Below are 20313 nucleotides of genomic sequence, written 5' to 3'. Positions count from 1 at the left end.
CATTGGGATTGAAGTTGAACATCCAGTTCCTCATGTTCACACCCAAAATGGTCTCGCAGAAGCCGCCATTAAACGACTACAAATGGTCGCTAGGGCATTGGTAATGCGCACCAATCTCCCTATTTCTGCTTGGGGCTATGCAATATTGCATGCAGCTGTGCTTATTCGTCTGAGGCCCACTGCCACTCAACCCTTTTCTGCGTCCCAGATGGTGACTGGGTATGAGCCTGATGTCTCACACTTACGCATATTTGGGTGTGCAGTTTATGTGCCAATTGCGCCGCCACAGCGCACCAAAATGGGTCCTCAACGACGATTAGGCGTCTACGTTGGATATGATTCTCCAACAATTGTCCGCTATATAGAACCCTTGACAGGCGATCTCTTTACCGCAAGATTTGCGGATTGTCACTTCGATGAGACAGTCTTCCCGTCGTTAGGGGGAGATAAGAACATCAATGTTCAACAGGAACGACATGAATTGTCGTGGTCTGTCCCCACTCTGTCTCATCTTGATCCCTGAACCGCACAATCCGAAATTGAAGTGCGGAGAATTCTCGATCTTCAGAACGTAGCAGAATCGATGCCTGATGCGTTTTCTGATATCGCTAAAGTGACGAGATCACACATACCTGCTGCAAACGTGCCTGCAAGGATTGATGTCCCTAAAATCAGAGGACATGACGCCATCTCAAGGGCATTTGAGCATGGCGCCAACGTCCCTAGTGATGGTGACGATGTGGCTAGGCCCACGACTCCTGCCAGGAAGCGCGGGAGGCCCATAGGTTCGATGGATTCTCGCCCAAGAAAGAAAGCGAGTTTGGCACAAAATAATCCATTAATCATCGATGTGAATAATCCATCTCATGAGAATATTCCGGATTATGGTTATGTCCAAGAGACATCATTGGGGGACGCTCCAATGTCAGAACCAACTCCAGAGAATAGAGAGATCTCCATAAATTACACTAGTGTACATGAGATGATGGATAGAAATTCTATAGCGATTGATGATGCATTTGCATATCATATTGCAAAAGGAATTATAGAATATGATGATATCGAACCTCGCTCTGTTGAAGAATGTCAACGAAGAGCAGATTGGCCTAAATGGAAAGATGCGATCCAGGTTGAATTGGATTCACTAACAAAGAGACAGGTATTTGGGCCTGTAACGCAGACACCCCCAAGTGTAAAGCCTGTTGGCCATAAATGGGTCTTTGTTAGAAAGCGTAATGAGAAAAATGAGGTGGTAAGATATAAAGCCCGCCTTGTGGCGCAAGGTTTCTCACAACGCCCTGGAATCGACTACGAGGAGACATATTCTCCCGTAATGGACGTTATAACGTTCCGCTACCTTGTCAGTTTGGTAGTTTCCGAAAAACTTGACATGCAGCTTATAGATGTGGTTACAGCATATCTCTATGGGGATCTAGATTCAGAGATATATATGAAGGTTCCAGATGGACTTCAATTACCCAAATCAAGTGGCTCTAAACCACGGAGCGCGTTTTCAATAAAGTTAAAACGCTCACTATATGGATTAAAACAATCCGGACGGATGTGGTATAACCGTCTAAGTGACTACTTGATTGGGAAGGGATATATTAACAATGAAATATGCCCATGCGTGTTCATTAAAAGAACAAGTTCCGGATTTGCAATCGTAGCAGTTTATGTCGATGACATGAACCTAATTGGAACTCTAGATGAGTTAAAGGAAACTGCTAATTACTTGAAATCCGAATTTGAGATGAAAGATCTTGGGAAAACACGGTTTTGTCTCGGTTTAGAACTCGAGCACCGTAGTGATGGGATTTTGATCCATCAGTCTGCATATACTCAGAAAATTCTAAGGCGCTTTAATGAAGATAAAGCGAAGCCTGCGAGTACTCCTATGATCGGCCGTAGTCTTGAGCCCGGAAAAGATCCGTTTCGTCCAAGGGATGAGGACGAAGAACCCTTAGAGGCCGAAGTGCCCTATTTGAGTGCAATAGGCGCATTATTGTACTTAGCTCAATGCACAAGACCGGATATCTCATTCGCAGTGAACTTGTTAGCTCGACACAGCTCTGCGCCAACACGCCGCCATTGGATTGGTGTAAAGACCATCTTTCGATACCTAAGAGGTACGATTGATATGGGCCTATTCTATCCCTACAGAGAGAAAAGGAATGACGGAAAATTGGATCGGATCCCAAAAGGCAAAACGCCCCCGTCCATGTTGCCGGCGCCGGCGCCGGCGCCGCTCATGGTGGCCGGCGTCCTCCTATCTCCCTCCATCAAAACGACAATGATGTCTTGATGGGTTTTGCTGATGCAGGGTACCTCTCTGACCCTCACAAAGGTCGCTCCCAAACAGGTTATGTCTTTACCATGGGAAGCACTGCGATATCTTGGAGGTCTACGAAACAGACCCTTGTTGCTACTTCCTCAAATCATGCAGAGATTATTGCTCTACATGAAGCTGTTCGTGAATGTGTATGGCTAAGGTCTGTAATTCGACACATTCAAGGAAGTTGTGGTTTGAAGTCTACCACAGATGAACCTACATGCATTTATGAGGATAATGCAGCTTGTATTGAACAAATGAAGTTAGGTTTCATCAAGGGCGACAACACCAAGCATATATCGCCTAAGTTCTTTTATAATCAGCAACAACAATCATTCTAAAGATTGAAGTGAATCAAATCCGATCAGAGGATAATGTAGCGGACTTATTTACTAAGTCGTTACCTAAATCCACCTTCGAGAAACATGTGAAGAGCATCGGATTGAGAAAGTTATCCGAACTCCCACGATTGTAGCAATCAGGGGGAGATATCGACATCAGGGGGAGTTATGATGTCTACATGTTCGATCTCGAAGAGTGAAGGACGTGTTGTGCTCTTTTTGTCCTTCGACCAGGGTTATTTTTATCCCACAGGGTTTTTGTTACCTGGCAAGGTTTTTAACGAGGCAACGGATGAAGCGTCACCACCACGTTTGAGCGGCACAAGGGGGAGTGTTGAAGGAAAATCAAGTTTAGTGTGCCTTCTCAAACTAGGAATAGGAATAGGAGAGAAGGTTCTAGATTTCCCAATCCTACGCGGATTGGTATTCCTTGTACCATTAGAACTAGTACTTTGTAATCCCTATATATAGGGCTCCTATTCTCAATAATAAAATTACAATTCTCTCTACATTCTCTCTCGAATCTGTTTTACTTAAACAGTGTCCTCTTATAGTTACAAGGACACATTTTTTGGTGATATAAGGACACAATTCAAGTGTCCTCTTATAGATATAAGGACACTGATTTTTTGCTTTTAAGGACACAGTTTATGTGTCCTAGTAAGGAAAAGAGGACTCTTTTCCAGTGTCCTTGTATATGACTTACAAGGACTGCTGGATAGAGGACTCTTTTTTAGAGAGTCCTTAAATGTATTAGAGGACTCTGTTCCAGTGTCCTTATATGCAGTTTTTTTAGTAGTGTGTGATGAATTGATGTGTATACGATATATTACCTCCTAGCGTGTGTAAAATGACATGGCTTTACTGGCATATTACATGATCTACTCAATGAGCACGTGGTTTTGCTCACCCTTCCATCTCTAAAATCTTTTGCAAAGAAGTACTAAGAGTTTATCGAGCCGGAAATAGGTTGGACGAGCCTAGAGGGAAGAGTTTATTTACATTCTGCTTTGTAACACTCACACCGTGAATTCGGGGTCAGGTGCTTAAAATGCACCAACATTGGGTCCTGGGAATGATAAACAATGTGTTAATGTTTAAAGTTCAGCGGTAGCTAAACCTTTGCTAACGCTGGTCCGATGGGCGGACCGATACTTGTGGTGTTCTCAGAGCTTCCGCTACCTGTCAAGTAAAATACAGAGGGCGTCAGAGGGAGACCGCGTTGGGCGGTCTTCTCTTCTCCGATGCCTAAGTTAGTCAATGTATTTATGTTGACAAAATAACAGTAGGTAAGTATTGAATACGTAATTAATGAGGAGAGAATAGAGAACCTTTTATAGGTGAAGAAGGAGATGATCTTCTTCATGTTTTCGATGTGGGACTGATATGCTTTAGTCCCCAGCTTCTGGAGCTTCTAATGCTGTTTTGGCGCGGCGCGTCAGCGGTGATCTGGGGGTAAGCCGGGGCTCAGGCGGTAGCCTGCTTGGCTGTGTACCCGTAGGTCATTCCTTTGGCGGGAGTTGGTACCGCTGGCGGTAGCATGAGCGTGGCTCATTATAGCTAATTATGCTTGCAAATGCCTATGTAAGTACACAATGAGGGTAGGCATTTCATTCCTAGAGTACTACAAAGATAGTTCGAAAATTATAGGACCAACTTTAGCAACAACTATTGGAAAATTAGGATCTGATAGTCACATAGCTTAAAGCTCAACAATTCTTTTCTTCAAGCTGTCTTAGGATATAGACGTATATAAATGTGGCCATGATCTGAATCAGGTAACAGTAACGAACTCAAAGTTGTTTATTAACAACACAAGTTAAGTAACATAGTGTTTGTGAGATGTCGCCTGGTAGTTATTTGGGATATAGAAATTGATACGGTGGAACACAAGTTCAAATCTCCATGTGATAGGTGGGGTGGGGGAAAAAATTTTCATTTCTACACTTTTATTAAGAGACATATAGCAACATCCACACATAATTCAGAATTTTATTTCTTTCTTTCTTTCACTGAATCTCATATATTTTGCGAGTTCAATGCATGCATTTATTAAATAGTGATAGCAAGCTCAATAGTTGGAACTGGTTCCGGAGATGCTCCACCTGGAGCTGGTGTTTGTTGACCTCCAAATACAGAGTCAAGATCTTCATGGTTTGTATAGCTGAAGGGGCTTTCTGGCCAGTTGCTAATCGGTGACGCATTCGGTCCATGATCGCCAACACTAATGATTTTATTAGACGGTTGACTGCTTCTGAAAGTATAAGAGCTGGCATCTCTATCATCAAAAATTTCAATTAAGGCATGAATCCTTCTCCATATGGAAGCTCTTGAATTAGGGGGCATCAAGACATGCTTATGCTCGTAAAGGAAGGAAGCAAAAAATATGATGAGAGCTAATACAGAAGCGACTCCAGCAATGAGGAATAGTCCCCAAAAGCTCTCAAGGCCAAGACTGTTGCCAGATATATTGGCAGAACTTGAGCCTTGACAAATGCTTTCGTTCCCTAGCCAAGTGGCTTCAAGATTCAGAATCTCCTTTCCTTCGGTCAAATTTAGGATTGCGCTTGACATATCAGCTACAAGAGGTGAACGTTTAGGGAACACCTGCAAAGCCACCCACAAAAAGAAAAAAAGGAAAAAAAAAAAAAGCCAGTTATGCGTACGTATCGACACTATAGATCGTTTGCTTTAGGGAATTTTAAAACTTGCATAACGATAACAAAAACAGTACGAGGAGAGAGTTCTTACGAAAGCAAACCCATTAGTTTTGGAGATAGGTCCAATCATGGTGTATTTGGAGCAGTACTTTGCAACAAAAACCTTCAACAATGGCGTTCCACCAACAAAAGCAGCAATACCACCCTTTGTAGTACCTTTTGTGAGCTCTTTATCACCATCTTCCGCGGATTTAATAACCCTGAGCCTGGTATTATTAAAACCTATTTCATACAAGACTTCACGAACAAAGGCATTCTCGATGTAGCCGACATCATCGCCATTCCTTAAAAGATCACTTAAGTCAGTAACAGTCGGCATGAGTTGTTGGACTGTTAATAGTGATGAGAGACTAGCTGTGTAACTTTGTGTCACTATGAGCATAACAAATACCCATATAGTCATCACAAATCTAGCCAAGTTGCTGACCACTCTCTCCCCTGTAAAATTTTAAAAGGTGTACAAAAATGGTTAAAGTCGGTCAATATATGCATTACTCTGAAGGAAGGAGAACAAATTTATGTGAAGGAGGACCCCGAAAATCTATGTGAACAAATTAGCTAGAGAGAGGTCATGGATATTACTATGTGCAAAAACCATGGTTGAGAAAGAAAACCAGAAGCTTGTTCCAACTTGATGTGAAGGAGGACCCCGAAAATCTTCATTAACTCGATGTTCCAATACCCAAACAACAAAACCAATAAAGATAAAGAAACACAAAGTTGTCGACCAAAGGCCCCATGTCAAAGGCTTCATGAAAATCCATGCATTTTTCCTTGTGCTGTCTCTGATTAGCACAACCATTCCTACATCAGATTTAGTGTATGGCATTGTAAAGTCAACATACAAGGATCTGTTTGCTCTAATTGTTGTATCTCCAACAACAGCATCAAATTTCTGTCGAATGAAACAAAAGAAATTAATTGAATTCTCTCTTTCAAAAGAAAGTTGAGTCAAAAAGAGAAACTCTATAGACTTGGATAAAGAACTTTACCTCGAGATATACTTGATAGACCAAATCATCATAAGTCCCATTCATCGACCCATTAGAATTTTCATAGGGAATGAAAACATGAGGAAGATCATATGGTAATAATTTCACTGCTGCAAGGAAGACATCAATACAGAACCCTGTGACAGTCGTTGTGTTAGTATTAGGATCTTTCGTGATCCTAACAAACTCTTCAAAACCTTTCTTGACAGGAACACCTATTTTCAACTTATTTCCATTAGTTGGGATCTTCCATCCTCTAGGAACACAGATAGGATCACCTGGCCACTTAATGGGTCCAAAAATGCACTTGGAATTAGTAAAGATTTTGCTTGTGTTTGTTGGAACAACCATTCCTTTTTCTGGAGTCCACAACGCAATTGCCTTTGCTTTACCACCAATTACATTAATTATGTTATAAGTTGATGACTGAAGCTCCCCTTCTACGACATTGAAATCTCCAGCTAAACCTTCAAATCTAATACCAGACAGGGCTCCAACAAGTTTTTGACCATACTGAGATACCTTAAGGGCATCAAGATCTGTTGCCTTGAAGGAATCACTTGGCTTTTGATATTCAATGCTTGTATATCCGACTTGTTCGACTGCCATAGCTAGTGCAAAGACAGCATCATGAGCTTGAAATCCGTAAACATCCAACTTAATCTTAGTTACGTTTGGATTCTCTTGTTGGAATTTCATTTTCCACCGCTTTTCAAATTCTCTAAGCTTTAGTGTTCTTGGAATGTATGTTTGTATACCTAACACACCTTCCATGGAATTTAGGTGTGAATGTTTCATCAAACTTAAACGATTAGATATCCCACTAGCAATGATCCAAACATAACCATCACTCACCATTCCAATCTTTTTTGCCTTGGCAAATAGCCTGGAGCACAGATGAGGATTCATATGCACAATGAAGACTCTAGTTGGCATCCCTTTTAACCTGTTAAGCTCAATTTCAATTTGATCATCAGTGGCTGATTGGGAAACTACACTTCTGTGGGGAACATGAGCTTCAACAGTTTGCAAGGCATCGATTAGAAACGGTATAATTCCCTCCCCATAAGAAGTGTCTTCAAAGATGGGAACAACTTGTCTCCATCCAAAGTTCTGAACAATATTACTTATGGCTTTCACTTGGATTGAGTCATTTTGTGTAAGTCGGAAAAAGAAAGAGCTCCCGAGTGAAGCAAGAGAAGGACTGGATGCAGAAAAAGTTAAAATGGGCACTTGAGCTTGGTATCCCACATTAACAACGAAGTTCGCCTGCATTGATGTTACAGGCCCTATGATTGCTTGGACTTCTGCATTGTTTATCAAATCTACAGCTGTGTATTCATGGAAAAGAAAACATCTTATCAAATAGATTCCTATTAGAAGAAAATTTACGTACAACTATCAAGATCAGAGACACATTGAGGAGATATCCCTTAAACTGCAAAACCACAACGTTTTGGACACAAGTGCAAGATCAACAGCATGAAATCACTTGATATGTAGAAGATTATTTTTAAGATGGCACGACCAACAAACCAAAAGCAGAATACAAATCATCTTTCGTCATAGAGGGCCCCTATCAAGACAACAACTTTTTTTCTTTTTTTTTTTAATTAATTTCTTTCCAACATGAAAAGGCAAAGGAAACAAAAAATGTCGGTTATGTAAGAAGGGATGATAATCTCTAGGAATCTATGGGGCCTGTATTAAATTCAGATTTTAAAAGATTTTGTTTGAGTTTTTATAATTTTTTTTTTTTTTTTTGAGGTGAAAAGGTCAATCTCATTCAGCATTTCAGCAAGCAGTACAATAATGACTTGCCCAGAGGGCCGTCAGTAGAAGTCATTACATAGAGCACACAACTCTAGCACACCCCTCACACGAGCATACTAAATAGCATACCCCTAGCACACCCATCTTTTTTGATTAAGCGCAAAAACAAGAAACAAAGTAACCCCGAAATAAGTTTTTATAATTCATGGGTTTACTTAATCCACGAATTGTTTAAATTCTATATGGACTCTGATTGAGTCTAATTGATTGATTTACTAGTATTTGTATTTACAATTTGTTATGATGTTTTTGGTAGGTTAATTTTTTTTTCTTCTTTAATATTTAAGCAATGGATGTATGGATCCAACTATAATACTATATCAATGACAAAAAAGTATGGCAATCTACCATTCTTGATGTTGTGCATAATGATATATGAACAGTAAGAGAAAACTAACCAGCCAAAATGTTAGACAAAAAATATAGTAAACTAATGACATAATTTATTTCATATCTAATTTACAAAAGAAACATGTGTATATGTGTCATCTTAACAATACCATTGGAAGTGAGCTTAATTAGCTAGAAGGATTAAGGGTTCTAGAGCTATAGTGAGAAAAAAAAAATTTATTAGATGAGAGCAGAGGCAGAGGATGATAGTGGGAAAATAGGTCTAAGGCAAAATGGATGAGTGTCACCTATTAAGGATTGCTTCTTCAATTTTTTTTATTTTTATTTTTGTGAAGAGCTTCTTCATTTTTTGTGTGAGATAGAATCCATCAAAATCTCTTGGGAGGTGGTTGAATTGTTTTTGAGTTTCAATATGTATAAACGTACAAAATAGTAAATGAATAGCATTTTTCTTTATTCAAAATGGTAAAAAAAAAACACAAAACTTTTTAGCTTTAGGGAGAGCATTTAGTATTCGTACGTCCTTCCGTTTGTGGTCCTTTTTTTCTCTTTAAAAAAGAAAGAAATTTTTATTTGATTATAAGAATGATACAATAACAGTACGTGGCAACTGACCAGTGGTCCACAAGCAACAAAAAAAACTGAAAAAGCGCAAAAGCTTGAAAGAAAACACCCAAACCCGTTCCGTAAAGTTTTCAAAAACATTTTTTAAAAATGAAAAAAAGAAAAAAGAGATTATATTTTCCATATTGAAAATGAGTTCGGTATTCCATTCTGTTTTTTTTTTATATTCCTTTTTAATATCAGAATTCATGAGTCATGGTGTCATGGAAGTTGAGACTGAATGGAGATTCAGTATAACTCAGAGGCAATAGGCTATCAATGGATTGGCGTGCCCATGAATCTTCTTTATTTGATTTTCCTAAAATTAGATGAAGCAAATTGACGAGCAAACAAGGAAAGCTATTCTTGATGCAACGGCCAATACAATCAAGTGTTTACTGGCCAAAATCACTTATCAATCATGCAAGAGACTATACATAATCAACTCAATATCCAGATGATAATTAATCATATAAGTGTTCTATATTTATATAAATCTTATATGTTTCTCATTCATCGTTTCTGTAGATTCAATACAAGAATCCAAATCGATCTAGAACTCTCACAGATTCCTAGTCATAATCCAACAACAGCACCGTTAACGGCGTAGTTTGGTCAAAATCCGACGACTTCAGGGGTCTGGGTAGTTTTTTCTCTTTGAGTTACCCAGTAACCCAGTGTTATTGGAAGTGTAAGTATGAAGAAGTGGAGTGTTTTTGGTGAGGAATGAAAGCAGATTGAGAGAAAACGTTGAAAACGTCAAATTGACGTTTTCTGATTTTTAGAGTAAAGTTAGAAAATATTTTCAATTTTTATTTTCAGTATTTTTAAAAATAGGCTAACGAACAGATTTTCTTATTATTTTCATTTTTAAAAACAAAAATGGGATGTTATTTTTTCTTCCATTAAGGGATCCCCTTTTTTTGGCTATTGTAAGAGATTCTTTGTGGGACACACTTTTCGATCGTATTTCGGCATCTCGACTATTCAGTTTTTAGGTCCTAATGTATAGATAATTTCTGCAAATTTTTAGCCAAATTGATGATCATTAAGACATCAAACTAGATTAAATTAATGGACGAACCGTTCATGTTCATAATTGTAAATCGTAGTTATGAACGCTTTAATGATTATCAATTTGGCTAAAAAATTTGCAAAGATGATCTACTCATATATACCTAAAAACTGAACGGTTAAGATGTGAATATGTGATTGAAAAGTGAGTCTAATGAGCAATCTCTCAAAATGGCAAAAAAAAAAAGGATCGCTCACTAAAAGGGCTGTGTGTGTTTGTATTCTTTTAATAAATCTAATGACATTTTACAGAGTAATGCGATAGACCGATAGCTAGTTGGTTAGGAAATTTAGTAACTTTTTATTTTTAAACAAAAAAAAAAAAAGACGAAGAAAATGATCTAAGTAAAAAATATACAGACAAATTAATCTCAAAGAGTTTAATGAGCAATTCATCTGAAATGACTAGATTGTTAGATTTAGTTGAGTGCACAACATTTAAGTTTATAAAAACTACTAGGCTGCAGCACATGGACGCTTTGTACAAAGCTCTACCTTGAAATGGGATAGACGTACCTCCATTGACATATATAGACCAACACTACGTGAAAAAATATCTTAATTATAAATTTATAATAGCTAGCTGCGAGCATATAAGGTTGAGAGTCAGATAAGGAAAAAGAACCTGCAGCAGCTGCACCAACAACATTTCCTTTGGAGTTTCCTGGGAGCAAAACTAGCCTAGTCTTGTAGTGAGGATTGGATGCATAGAAGTCTGAGAGGGCCAGATTCATGCAACTCCAGTAAAACTCATCAGTTTTTTGGCTCCCTGAATCAAAGTCAAGAATAACCCCCACATTCACTTGAATAGTTGTGTTCTGTGCATTCATGGCCATGAAAATCCATGAAAACAGAACAAAGAAAAATATAAAAGGAACAAGGATGGTGTTGATATTTGTATGGTTCTTCATGACCACAGGAGATTATTCTTCTGAGCTTTAATTGTATTTTCATTTAAACGTTTTAACTCTATTTATACAAGGAGTGAAAACAGGAACTGAAAGTCCCGGGAAATTAAAGGATTAGTCTTTTAGCACTAGCAAGTAGCACCTAATCCATACGGTACAAACAGAATCAAACAAACTATTACTTATTTTAATGTGATCAAATTAGCATAAAAAACAGTGTGGCCATGACTCAAAGCAGAACCGTGTAACAGGAGTCCTGGGTCTATTTTTTTATTTTTTGTCTGAAGACTCAAGTCTTTCTAGCTATAAATTCAATTGACTTGTATGATATAGAATTATAAACTTGTCCCTAGCTCTTACTCACTTCTGCTAGTGTTTTTCCTGTAAACCGAGTGAACTTCGAACTTACTCACATTTCATCTGCCGGTGGCTTGACCAAAACCAAACAACTTGCGCTTATAAAAACAAACCTGTACCGTGTTAATCTCCGAGTCATTTTTTATTACATATCAACTTTTTGGAACAAATTTGTTTAGTATACGTACACTGACAAATATCTCAAATGTAAAATCATATATTCACGCTCACAATCATATGCACATTAACTCTCTTACCTTCAGCAATTACAGGCATGGATTCCATCTTATGCAGCTACAAAACTTGATCACTTGAATATAGCCTTCTGTTGCTTACCAACTTGCTTCTCAATGGACAGAACTAATGCAATAAATCATGGTAGCAACAGGGACCAATTCATCTATTTATATAGGTGACTTAAACCTCAAGAAGCTTCTCATTAAAGCAGTTCATATCGGATTAGGTCTCCTAGTTAGATCCTTAATGCAACACTTCATTGTAGTATTAATTTCTTGCAGACTAAGAATTGGATTATTAACCTTAATGAATTGATACACTCTTTCATTAAGTTACAATTATTGGTTTATAGTTTGTGTCCATGTTGAACTAGTTTTGACATTAAGCTAATTATCAATTTACTCCATGTTAATGTGTGACAAGTCCATAATGATTCTAACAATCTCTCCCTTGGACTGACACATATTAAGCTTGATAATTTGCACCAGAAAATGTCAGAAAACTACTCAACTTACTGTAGTGCGCGCCAAACAACAAAACAAACCAAAAATCCATTCCAACATGGTCAGATCACAATTACTTATGCAGAGCAAGAAACAGTATACATTTTAACAAAAATGCAGAGTTTCAAAACCACAAACACAAGCTTCTGCAATCCACATATGTCAAACCAGAACTGATACGATATATGCTAATGTGTATCAACAAGAAGGCATATACCAGGTCCTACTTTATGTTTCTTAAACCAGAAACTCAAGCAAATTTTTTGAACACTGATGGCTTAAAATTATTGCTTGAACCATAACATCATACTATACATGATTTAAGCCATCTGATAGCAAGTATAAAAATCGACAATTTTCAGAACAATTAACAAAGCTGCAGCAATAACCAAAATCTGAAAAATACCTCAAACTTTCATTGATAACTTTAAACTGTCATTACAAATAAGTTGTGATAAACAAAACTAAAAGATCACAACTAAAAACACAAGAACTCAAAAACCTCAGAATTTTAAATGCTCCAACTGGACTAACTCTCACTGAATCTAAACATCTAAGCTAGCCAAAACTCCAATGCTTATTGTATGCTTCTGGAATGCAGCCACTGACAATGCCTTGGTGAAAGGATCTGCTAGCTGTGAATTTGTGTCAATATTCAAAACAGCTATCTCACCATGCTTTACCCTTTCTCTAACACTGTAATACTTTAAATCAATGTGTTTAGAATTATTTGACTTTTACTGTTCTTGCTAAAGACAAAAGCTGCTTCATTATCACAATAAATCGCAAGTGTTCCAGCTACAATGTGACTTAACACCTTGGTCTGCATCAAGAAATTCCTGATCCAAAGTCCTTCACACATAGTCTCATACACTGCAATAAATTCAGCTTGCATGGTGGAGGTTGAGACCAGAGTTTGCTTCATGGTTTTCCAAGCAATGGCACCTCCTGCAAGCATGAATACATATCCACAAGTTGACTTCTTGGAGTCCGGATAATTCCCTGTAAAATCAGAGTATGAAAATCCAATGAGTTTCAGATCCTCCACTTGCCTATACACTAGCATGTAATTCTTGGTTCTCTACTGGTACCTCAACACTTTCTTCCTAGCTACCCAATGTTCATGGCCTGGATTGGATTGAAATCTTGATAAAATCCCTACTGCAAAAGACAAGTCTGGCCTAGTGCACACTTATGCATACATGAGACTTCCTACAAGTCTGGCATAAGGCTTTGACTCCATATTTTCTTTCTCAATATCACTTTTGGGACTTTGCTTCTAGGTTAGTTTATCTCCTTTGGACATGGGAACTTCTACAGCTGCACACTTCTCCATACCAAATCTCTTTAAAATTTTGGTAACATAATTCTGTTGAGACAAACCAAGTAGTCTCTGTGCCCAATGATAGGAGCATTTTAATGCGACGTTTTAACTGCATTTCCCTACATTTTCTGTGTTATTTCCTTAATAAAACTCTGTTTAGGAAAGTTTCCATTCTTTGATTGGGAAAGTTCCTATTTGTAGAAAGTTTCTATTTTGTAGTTTCTATTTTTCATTTTTGGAAAGTTTCCATTTTCAGTTTAGGAAAGTTGCCATTTTTCATTTTAGGAAAGTTTCTATTTTTCTTACTAGTTTCTATTTTCAGGACCTCGGAGCTAAAAAGTGGAAATGAACTCACAAATGGAAAGAGGAGCTTGCAAACATTAAGGGGAGCAAAAATGAGAAACAATGAGCCACAGAAATGAGCAGAAATGAAGAAAAGAAGTTTTCCTGTTTCAACCAGGAAACCCTGCGAAAAGGAGGAAAGCTTACCAATGAAGTTTCCAACGTTACCATGAAAAAGAAATGGAAAAATGAAGTGTTATGAAGTTGGAAGGTGACAAGGCTTGAAGTTGAAGCAACAAGGCCCAAGAACTCTCAAGAATGAATTGGATTTTCGGCAATTTGGATAAAAGCCCATAAAAGCCCATGCAACTAGGGTTTGTGACGCAAGATTAAACCCTAGAGATCTTTTTGCCGTCCAATGCCAAGAGAGAAACAAGGGAGATGGCGTGAAAAATCAGAAATTAAAAGAAGATTTCGGTTGAGATTTTCTAGGGAATTTTTTATGGAAAGAAAATATACTTGGAGACTTATCTAGAGGTTTTGCCGTGAAATACCAAGGGGAGAAGAGAAAGTTGGCGTGAAAATCAAAGAGAAAATAAAAGATTTCGGCAAAGAGATATCCTCTAGAGAGTTTTAAGGAAAGAAAATATGTGTGGAGACCAAGAAAAGCTCAAAAGAAGTCTAGATACATTCCTTAATTCCCTAAAGGAAGTTTGGCCGAATTTGAACTATAAAAATCAGAAATTATCTCAAGGTATTTCGGCCAAGAATTTTAGGGAATTAAAAGAGAATTTTGTGATTGGTTGAACCACCTCATAGGGCTTATGTGGCAAGCAAGCATTGGAGGAAATTATGTGGAGTTATCACATTGTTGCCGTGAGAATTTTGAGGAAGCACACGGCTTGGAGAGCAAGGAGGCCGTCCCCTATATATACTCCCTCTTTCTCAACGTCGAGGGTTCCTCTCTTTTGACGTTTTAACTTTAGAAAAAATCAGAAAAGTTCATTAGCATAGCCGTGAGTTTCTCCATCCTCTAGAGCAAGCCACGAAGTTCAAGCAAGGCCAAGGAAGAAGAAGAACCAAGCCGTGAGCATCATCATCCATTCTCCACCTTGAAGCTTGCTTTCGAGATTCAAGACTCCATACGTTTTATCTTCCATCCCCATCTCCATCTCACGGTGTAATTCAACCTCTTTCTTTGTAACCTTGTTTGATTTCGTTGGTTTTGTTCTAGTTGACATATATGTTTGAACAAATATTAATTTCTGGAATTTTTATGATTAATTGAGAATTTTCAGTTTCATATATTGTGATTCGAGAGTTGCTTATGTGAGTTTGTTTAATTAAATTTGCGTTATAGATATCTTTTGTATTTTAATCTTATGTGGTTCGAAACACTTAGGGTTTTGATATAATTGTTGCTAGGTTTAAGAACATGAAATCAACTTTTTGTTTTGTGTAAACTTGAATCAAAGTAGTAAAGGTTTTGTACAAAGATCGAATTTAATTAACGAGGACTGCAATTAGGTGGACTTTTCCATACAAAGTTGTACACTTGAGTTGATAGCCTTTCTCTATGTCTAATGCGTTAAACATGTCATGATTGACTAGCTTTCTAGGGTTTGATTACATGTTTGATAGGATTAATCTAGGTGCTTTCACTTAGGTTAATTAGCATTGAAAAGTAAAAAATGGAAAATTATTTGCTTTCAAATATTTCACATGATCAACTCCTTTCTCATGACTTAGATGAACAATATTAGGGTTTGAATCAATTTTAATCATAGTTTCGGTTTTGATCTTTGTTCTCTCATTCCATTCGTGTTTTTAAGTTTTTCTGTTTTTATGTTTTACTTAGTTATTTTTGAAAACCAAAACAAAATCCCCCTTTTTCGTGTACAATGTTTATAAGTGTAAATGTCTTTGTGAATATTATACTTTGTTTTAATTTTAATTGTTTAATTGTTTGACAATGACAGGTGTACCCTCAATCCCCGGAATAGAACGATCCCTATTTGCTTATACTACTAACGATATTTTCAGGGTTAAATTATGCGCTTGCTTTGAGCGTATCACCCAATCTCTTTTAATCTCAATACCTAGTACATAGGATGCTTCTCCTAAGTCTTTCATGTCAAAATTCTTTGACAAAAAGCTGTTGGTATCTTTAAGCAGTTTTAGGTTACTGCTAGCCAAAAGTGTGATGCCCCGGAAATTTGTATTTATTTTCCGAGGATTTTCCGGAATTTAATTAGTGGTTATTGGACGATTTCGTGGCTCGTGGATGGAGCGGAAGTGTTTCAGACGAATTGTTATTTGAAAAGTGTGGAATTAGGGGGGAGTGCAAAGGTTGACTTTTTATACGTTGGGATTCTCCGAAAACTTCCTTCACGAAAGTCGTAGAGCGCGTCAATACGAGTTCGTGGACATGCGGAAAGCGAGAATACGAGTTCGTGGACATGCGGAACGCGAGAATTGGAGTTTGTATGAGGAAGTTATGGGCTTCGGAAAAACTTTCCATTTTTGTATAAAAGGACGAATTTTTGGGAAAATTGCAGAAAAGCCCAGATTTCCCAAAATGGAAACCCAAGCTTTCCTCTTCTCTCCCGAGCCCGTGCACAGCCTCCATTTTCGCCGGCGTCGTTCTCCCTCCTCCGGCCACCATCGGACGCGATTCCAAGTGGGCTTTCTTCGCCTTAATCCCCTCTACACGTCTGTGGAAGTGATTCTTCACGATTTGAGCTGTGGTGGACGCTGCAAGGTCGAGAAGAAGCCTCGTCGGGGACGAAATCGCCTTCGTCGGAACTGGAGATTCTGGCCACCTTTGCCGGTGATTCTTGAGGGCTTTTGGAGCTCGGATGACGTAGATGCTTCCCACAAGGTGGCTTGCATCGATTCAACTCATGGAGGTCGAATTTTGGAATTGAAATTCTAGGGTTTCAATCGAGCTGTTTTGTTCTAAGGTAAAATTTGATCGATTGGTTCATATTTGGACTTTGGTGTAGTTATGAAAGTTTAAATTGGAGTTGAGATGAAGAACTTTGGTGTTGGGAGTTTTGTCAATTTCCGACTTTGGGCCGGCGGCGGCGCCGCAACTGTGGTGGTGTTTTCCGGTGGTTTCCGGCCACCTCAGAGATAGTTGGTATTGGTAGGCATTCCTGAGCGAATGACTATATATATATATATACATGAAATATATATATTCAGGTGAGTGATGTGTGATGGAATAATATGCATGATGATGTTCATATTATTGTTGAATGTGACTTTTCATGGATACAATATTGTGGAAAAAGATGTTTTCTATTGTTTGAAAAGTGTTGAGTTTGATGTTACGTTTTGTGATGCCCCGGAAATTCGTATTTATTTTCTGAGGATTTTCTGGAATTTAATTAGTGGTTGTTGGAAGGTTTCGTGGCTCGTGGATGGAGCGGAAGTGTTTCGGATGAATTTGTATTCGAACAGTATGACTTTAGGGGGGTTGCTAAGGTTGACTTTTGATACGTTGAGATTCTCCGAAAACTTCCTTCACGAAAGTTGTTGAGCGCGTCGATACGAGTTCGTGGACATGCGGAACGCGAGAATTGGAGTTCGTATGAAGAAGTTATGGGCTTCGGAAAAACTTTCCATTTTGGTATAAAAGGACAAAAATTCCGGAAATTGCAAAAAAGGCCAGGTTTGCATTTTGGGAAACCCAGCTCTGTTTTCTCTCTCCCCGAGCCCGAGTCGCCTCTCCATTTTCGCCGGCTTCGTTCTCCCTCCTCCGGCCACCATAGGACGCGATTCAAAGTGGGTTCTCTTCGCCTCAATCTCCTCTTGAGGTATGTGGAAGAATTGGAGCATGAAACGAGCTGTGGAGGGTGGTGCAAGGACGAGAAGTTTGGTGACGGAGCTGCGTCGGACCCAGGTGTGAACTTCCGATTCCGGCCACCTTTGCCGGTGATTCTTGAGGGCTTTTGAAGCCCATAGGACGTTGATGCTTCTCCCAAAGCGGCTTGGGACGATTTCACTTGTGGAGGACGAATCGAAGCTTTGAAATTCTAGGGTTTCAATCAGTCCGGTTTGTTCTAAGGTACTTGACGAAGTATTCTTTGGACGGCTATTGTGATTGGCTGCTTTGTTCTGTATTGAAGACGCAGCGGGAGTTTCGAGGTGAGTAATCTCACAAGGATCTTTATGAACAGAAGTACCATTATTGTTTTGGCGTTAATTAATTAACTCCAAACTATAGTTGGTATTAGTAGGCATTCCTGAGCGAATGACTACGTATATATATATTTACGTGAAATATATATATTCTTGTGGATGGTATTTGATGAATAATATGCATGATGATGCTTATATTATTGTTGAATGTGACTTTTCATGGAAACAATATTGTGGAAAAAAATGTTTTCTATTGTTGAAATGTATTGAGTTTGATGTTACATTTTTGAGTCAAGCGTGACTCATTTAAATGTATTGGTCTTTGTACCAAGGGTCACAGATGGTGAGCAGGGATAGGGAAGTCGAAATTAGATATTTGTAACGTTTTAGGTCAGGTGTGACTTACTTAACGTTTGACTTTGAGACCAGACGGGGTCTAAAGAACATATGTCACAGATGGTGACAGGTTGTAGATGGCGACCTTGATGTTTGATTTCATGATCAGACGGGGTCTGAAATCATATGTCACAGATGGTGACAGGTCGCAGATGGTGACCAAGGCAGGAAATAGGTAATCACGTCCTTGGTAGGACGAGTGATTACGATTTCAATAGAACTCTAGTCTGTCTGCCGTGCTTTGTTTCTTGATTGAAACGTGATTTGTGTGAATTTATCTCGTAATTTGTGTGAGTTTATCTCGTGATTTGTGTGGGTTTATCCCGTGATTTGTTTATTAATTTAAACGTGATTTGTGTGAGTTTATCTCGTGATTTGTGTGGGTTTATCCCGTGATTTGTTTATTGATTTAAACGTGATTTGTGTGAGTTTATCTCGTGATTTGTGTGGGTTTATCCCGTGATTTGTTTATTGATTTAAACGTGATTTGTGTGGGTTTATCCCGTGCTTTGTTTATTGATTTAAACGTGATTTGTGTGAGTTGTTTCCTCGATCGAAACGTGCGGGCTTTTATCCCGTAGTTTTGTGCGAGTTGTTTTGAGTTACTCATATGGGCTTGCAAAAGCTTACCGGGTTTGTTGTGTGACAACCCGGTGCACCATTCCAATGGTGTAGGGGTTAATCCTGCAGGGTAGGATAATCGGGGCTGAAGCAGAGGTAGCTTGTTGGCAGCAGAACTGGTAGGAAGCAAACTTGTTTGGCTTTGTCATTGTTACGACTTCCGCTATGTAGTAAACTCTGAGAAGCTTCTACGTTTTACTTTGTTGTTGACAATTTAATTCGTAAGCTTATGTAATATATGACTCTGTAGGCGGGTCAATATTGACATAGTGGGTTCAGGGCATCAATATGTATATTGTATAAGGGAAAAAGTTTTCCAGGTATTTGGTATTGATGGCTGAACGTTCACGCATGTATAATTATGGGATTATATATCGATTTTTATTTGTGTTAAAAATCAGAGGCGTGACACGTTTTTGAGTCAAGCGTGACTCATTTTAAATGTATTGGTCTTTGTACCAAGGGTCACAGATGGTGAGCATGGATAAGGAAAGCCGAAACTAGATGTTTGTAACGTTTTTAGGTCAGTTGTGACTTACTTGACATTTGACTTTGAGACTAGATGGGGTCTAAAGATCATATGTCACAGATGGTGACAGGTCGCAGATTGTGACCTTGATGTTTGATTTTATGACCAGACGGGGTCTGAAATCATATGTCACAGATGGTGATAGGCCGCAGATGGTGACCACGGCAGGAAAAAGGTAATCACGTCCTTGGCAGGACAAGTGGTTACGATTTCAGTAGAGCACTAGTCTGTCTGCCATATAGGTAATTCATGGGGTAACGGGAATTGGTTATTGATAACTCATGACATTACGTGTTTTTAGGGAACAAGGTGTGAGTTGCTTCCTTATTAACGGTTTCTAAGGGGACAAGGTGCAAGTTGTTTTCCTTATTAACGATTTGATAGAAATCAAGGAATGTGGTTTGCTTTCTATGGTACGATTATGGTACAATTGATAGAATTCAAGGTCTGAGTTGTTTTCTATGTTATATTTGATAGAAATCAAGGAGTGAGTTGCTTTCTATGTTTCACTGATAGAATTCAAGTGTGGTTTGTTTTCTATGGTACGATTTTGGTACAATTGATAGAAACCAAGGAGTGAGTTGTTTTCTATGTTTCGTTTTAAAAGGAACCAAGGTGTAAGTTGCTTTCTTTTATTTTGATTTGAATGGAAATTAGAGTGTGAGTTATTCTCCTTTATTTCGTGTTTTAAGGGATTCAAGCGTTATTTGGTTTCTTGATTTAAATGTGCGGGGTTCATCCCGTGATTTTGGTGTGAGTTGTTT

General features: G+C 38.5%; 1 protein-coding gene across 1 annotated transcript; it reads right to left on the bottom strand.

Annotated features, from left to right (window-relative positions):
* Positions 1 to 4725: 4725 nt before the first annotated feature.
* Positions 4726 to 11157, bottom strand: LOC133737429 (glutamate receptor 2.8-like). Its single transcript, XM_062164981.1, has 5 exons — positions 10872 to 11157; positions 6386 to 7716; positions 5976 to 6288; positions 5425 to 5831; positions 4726 to 5280 (listed from the first exon to the last, which is right to left on the bottom strand). The coding sequence occupies exons 1-5, from the start codon at positions 11155 to 11157 to the stop codon at positions 4726 to 4728; spliced, it is 2892 nt and encodes a 963-aa protein (XP_062020965.1).
* Between the last annotated feature and the right edge of the window lie 9156 nt (positions 11158 to 20313).

Source organism: Rosa rugosa, chromosome 3 (genome assembly GCF_958449725.1).
Source record: "Rosa rugosa chromosome 3, drRosRugo1.1, whole genome shotgun sequence".
Classification (NCBI taxonomy): domain Eukaryota; kingdom Viridiplantae; phylum Streptophyta; class Magnoliopsida; order Rosales; family Rosaceae; genus Rosa; species Rosa rugosa.
The sequence above is the reverse complement of the archived record's forward strand: the minus strand, read 5'-3'. Positions and strand labels throughout refer to the sequence as shown.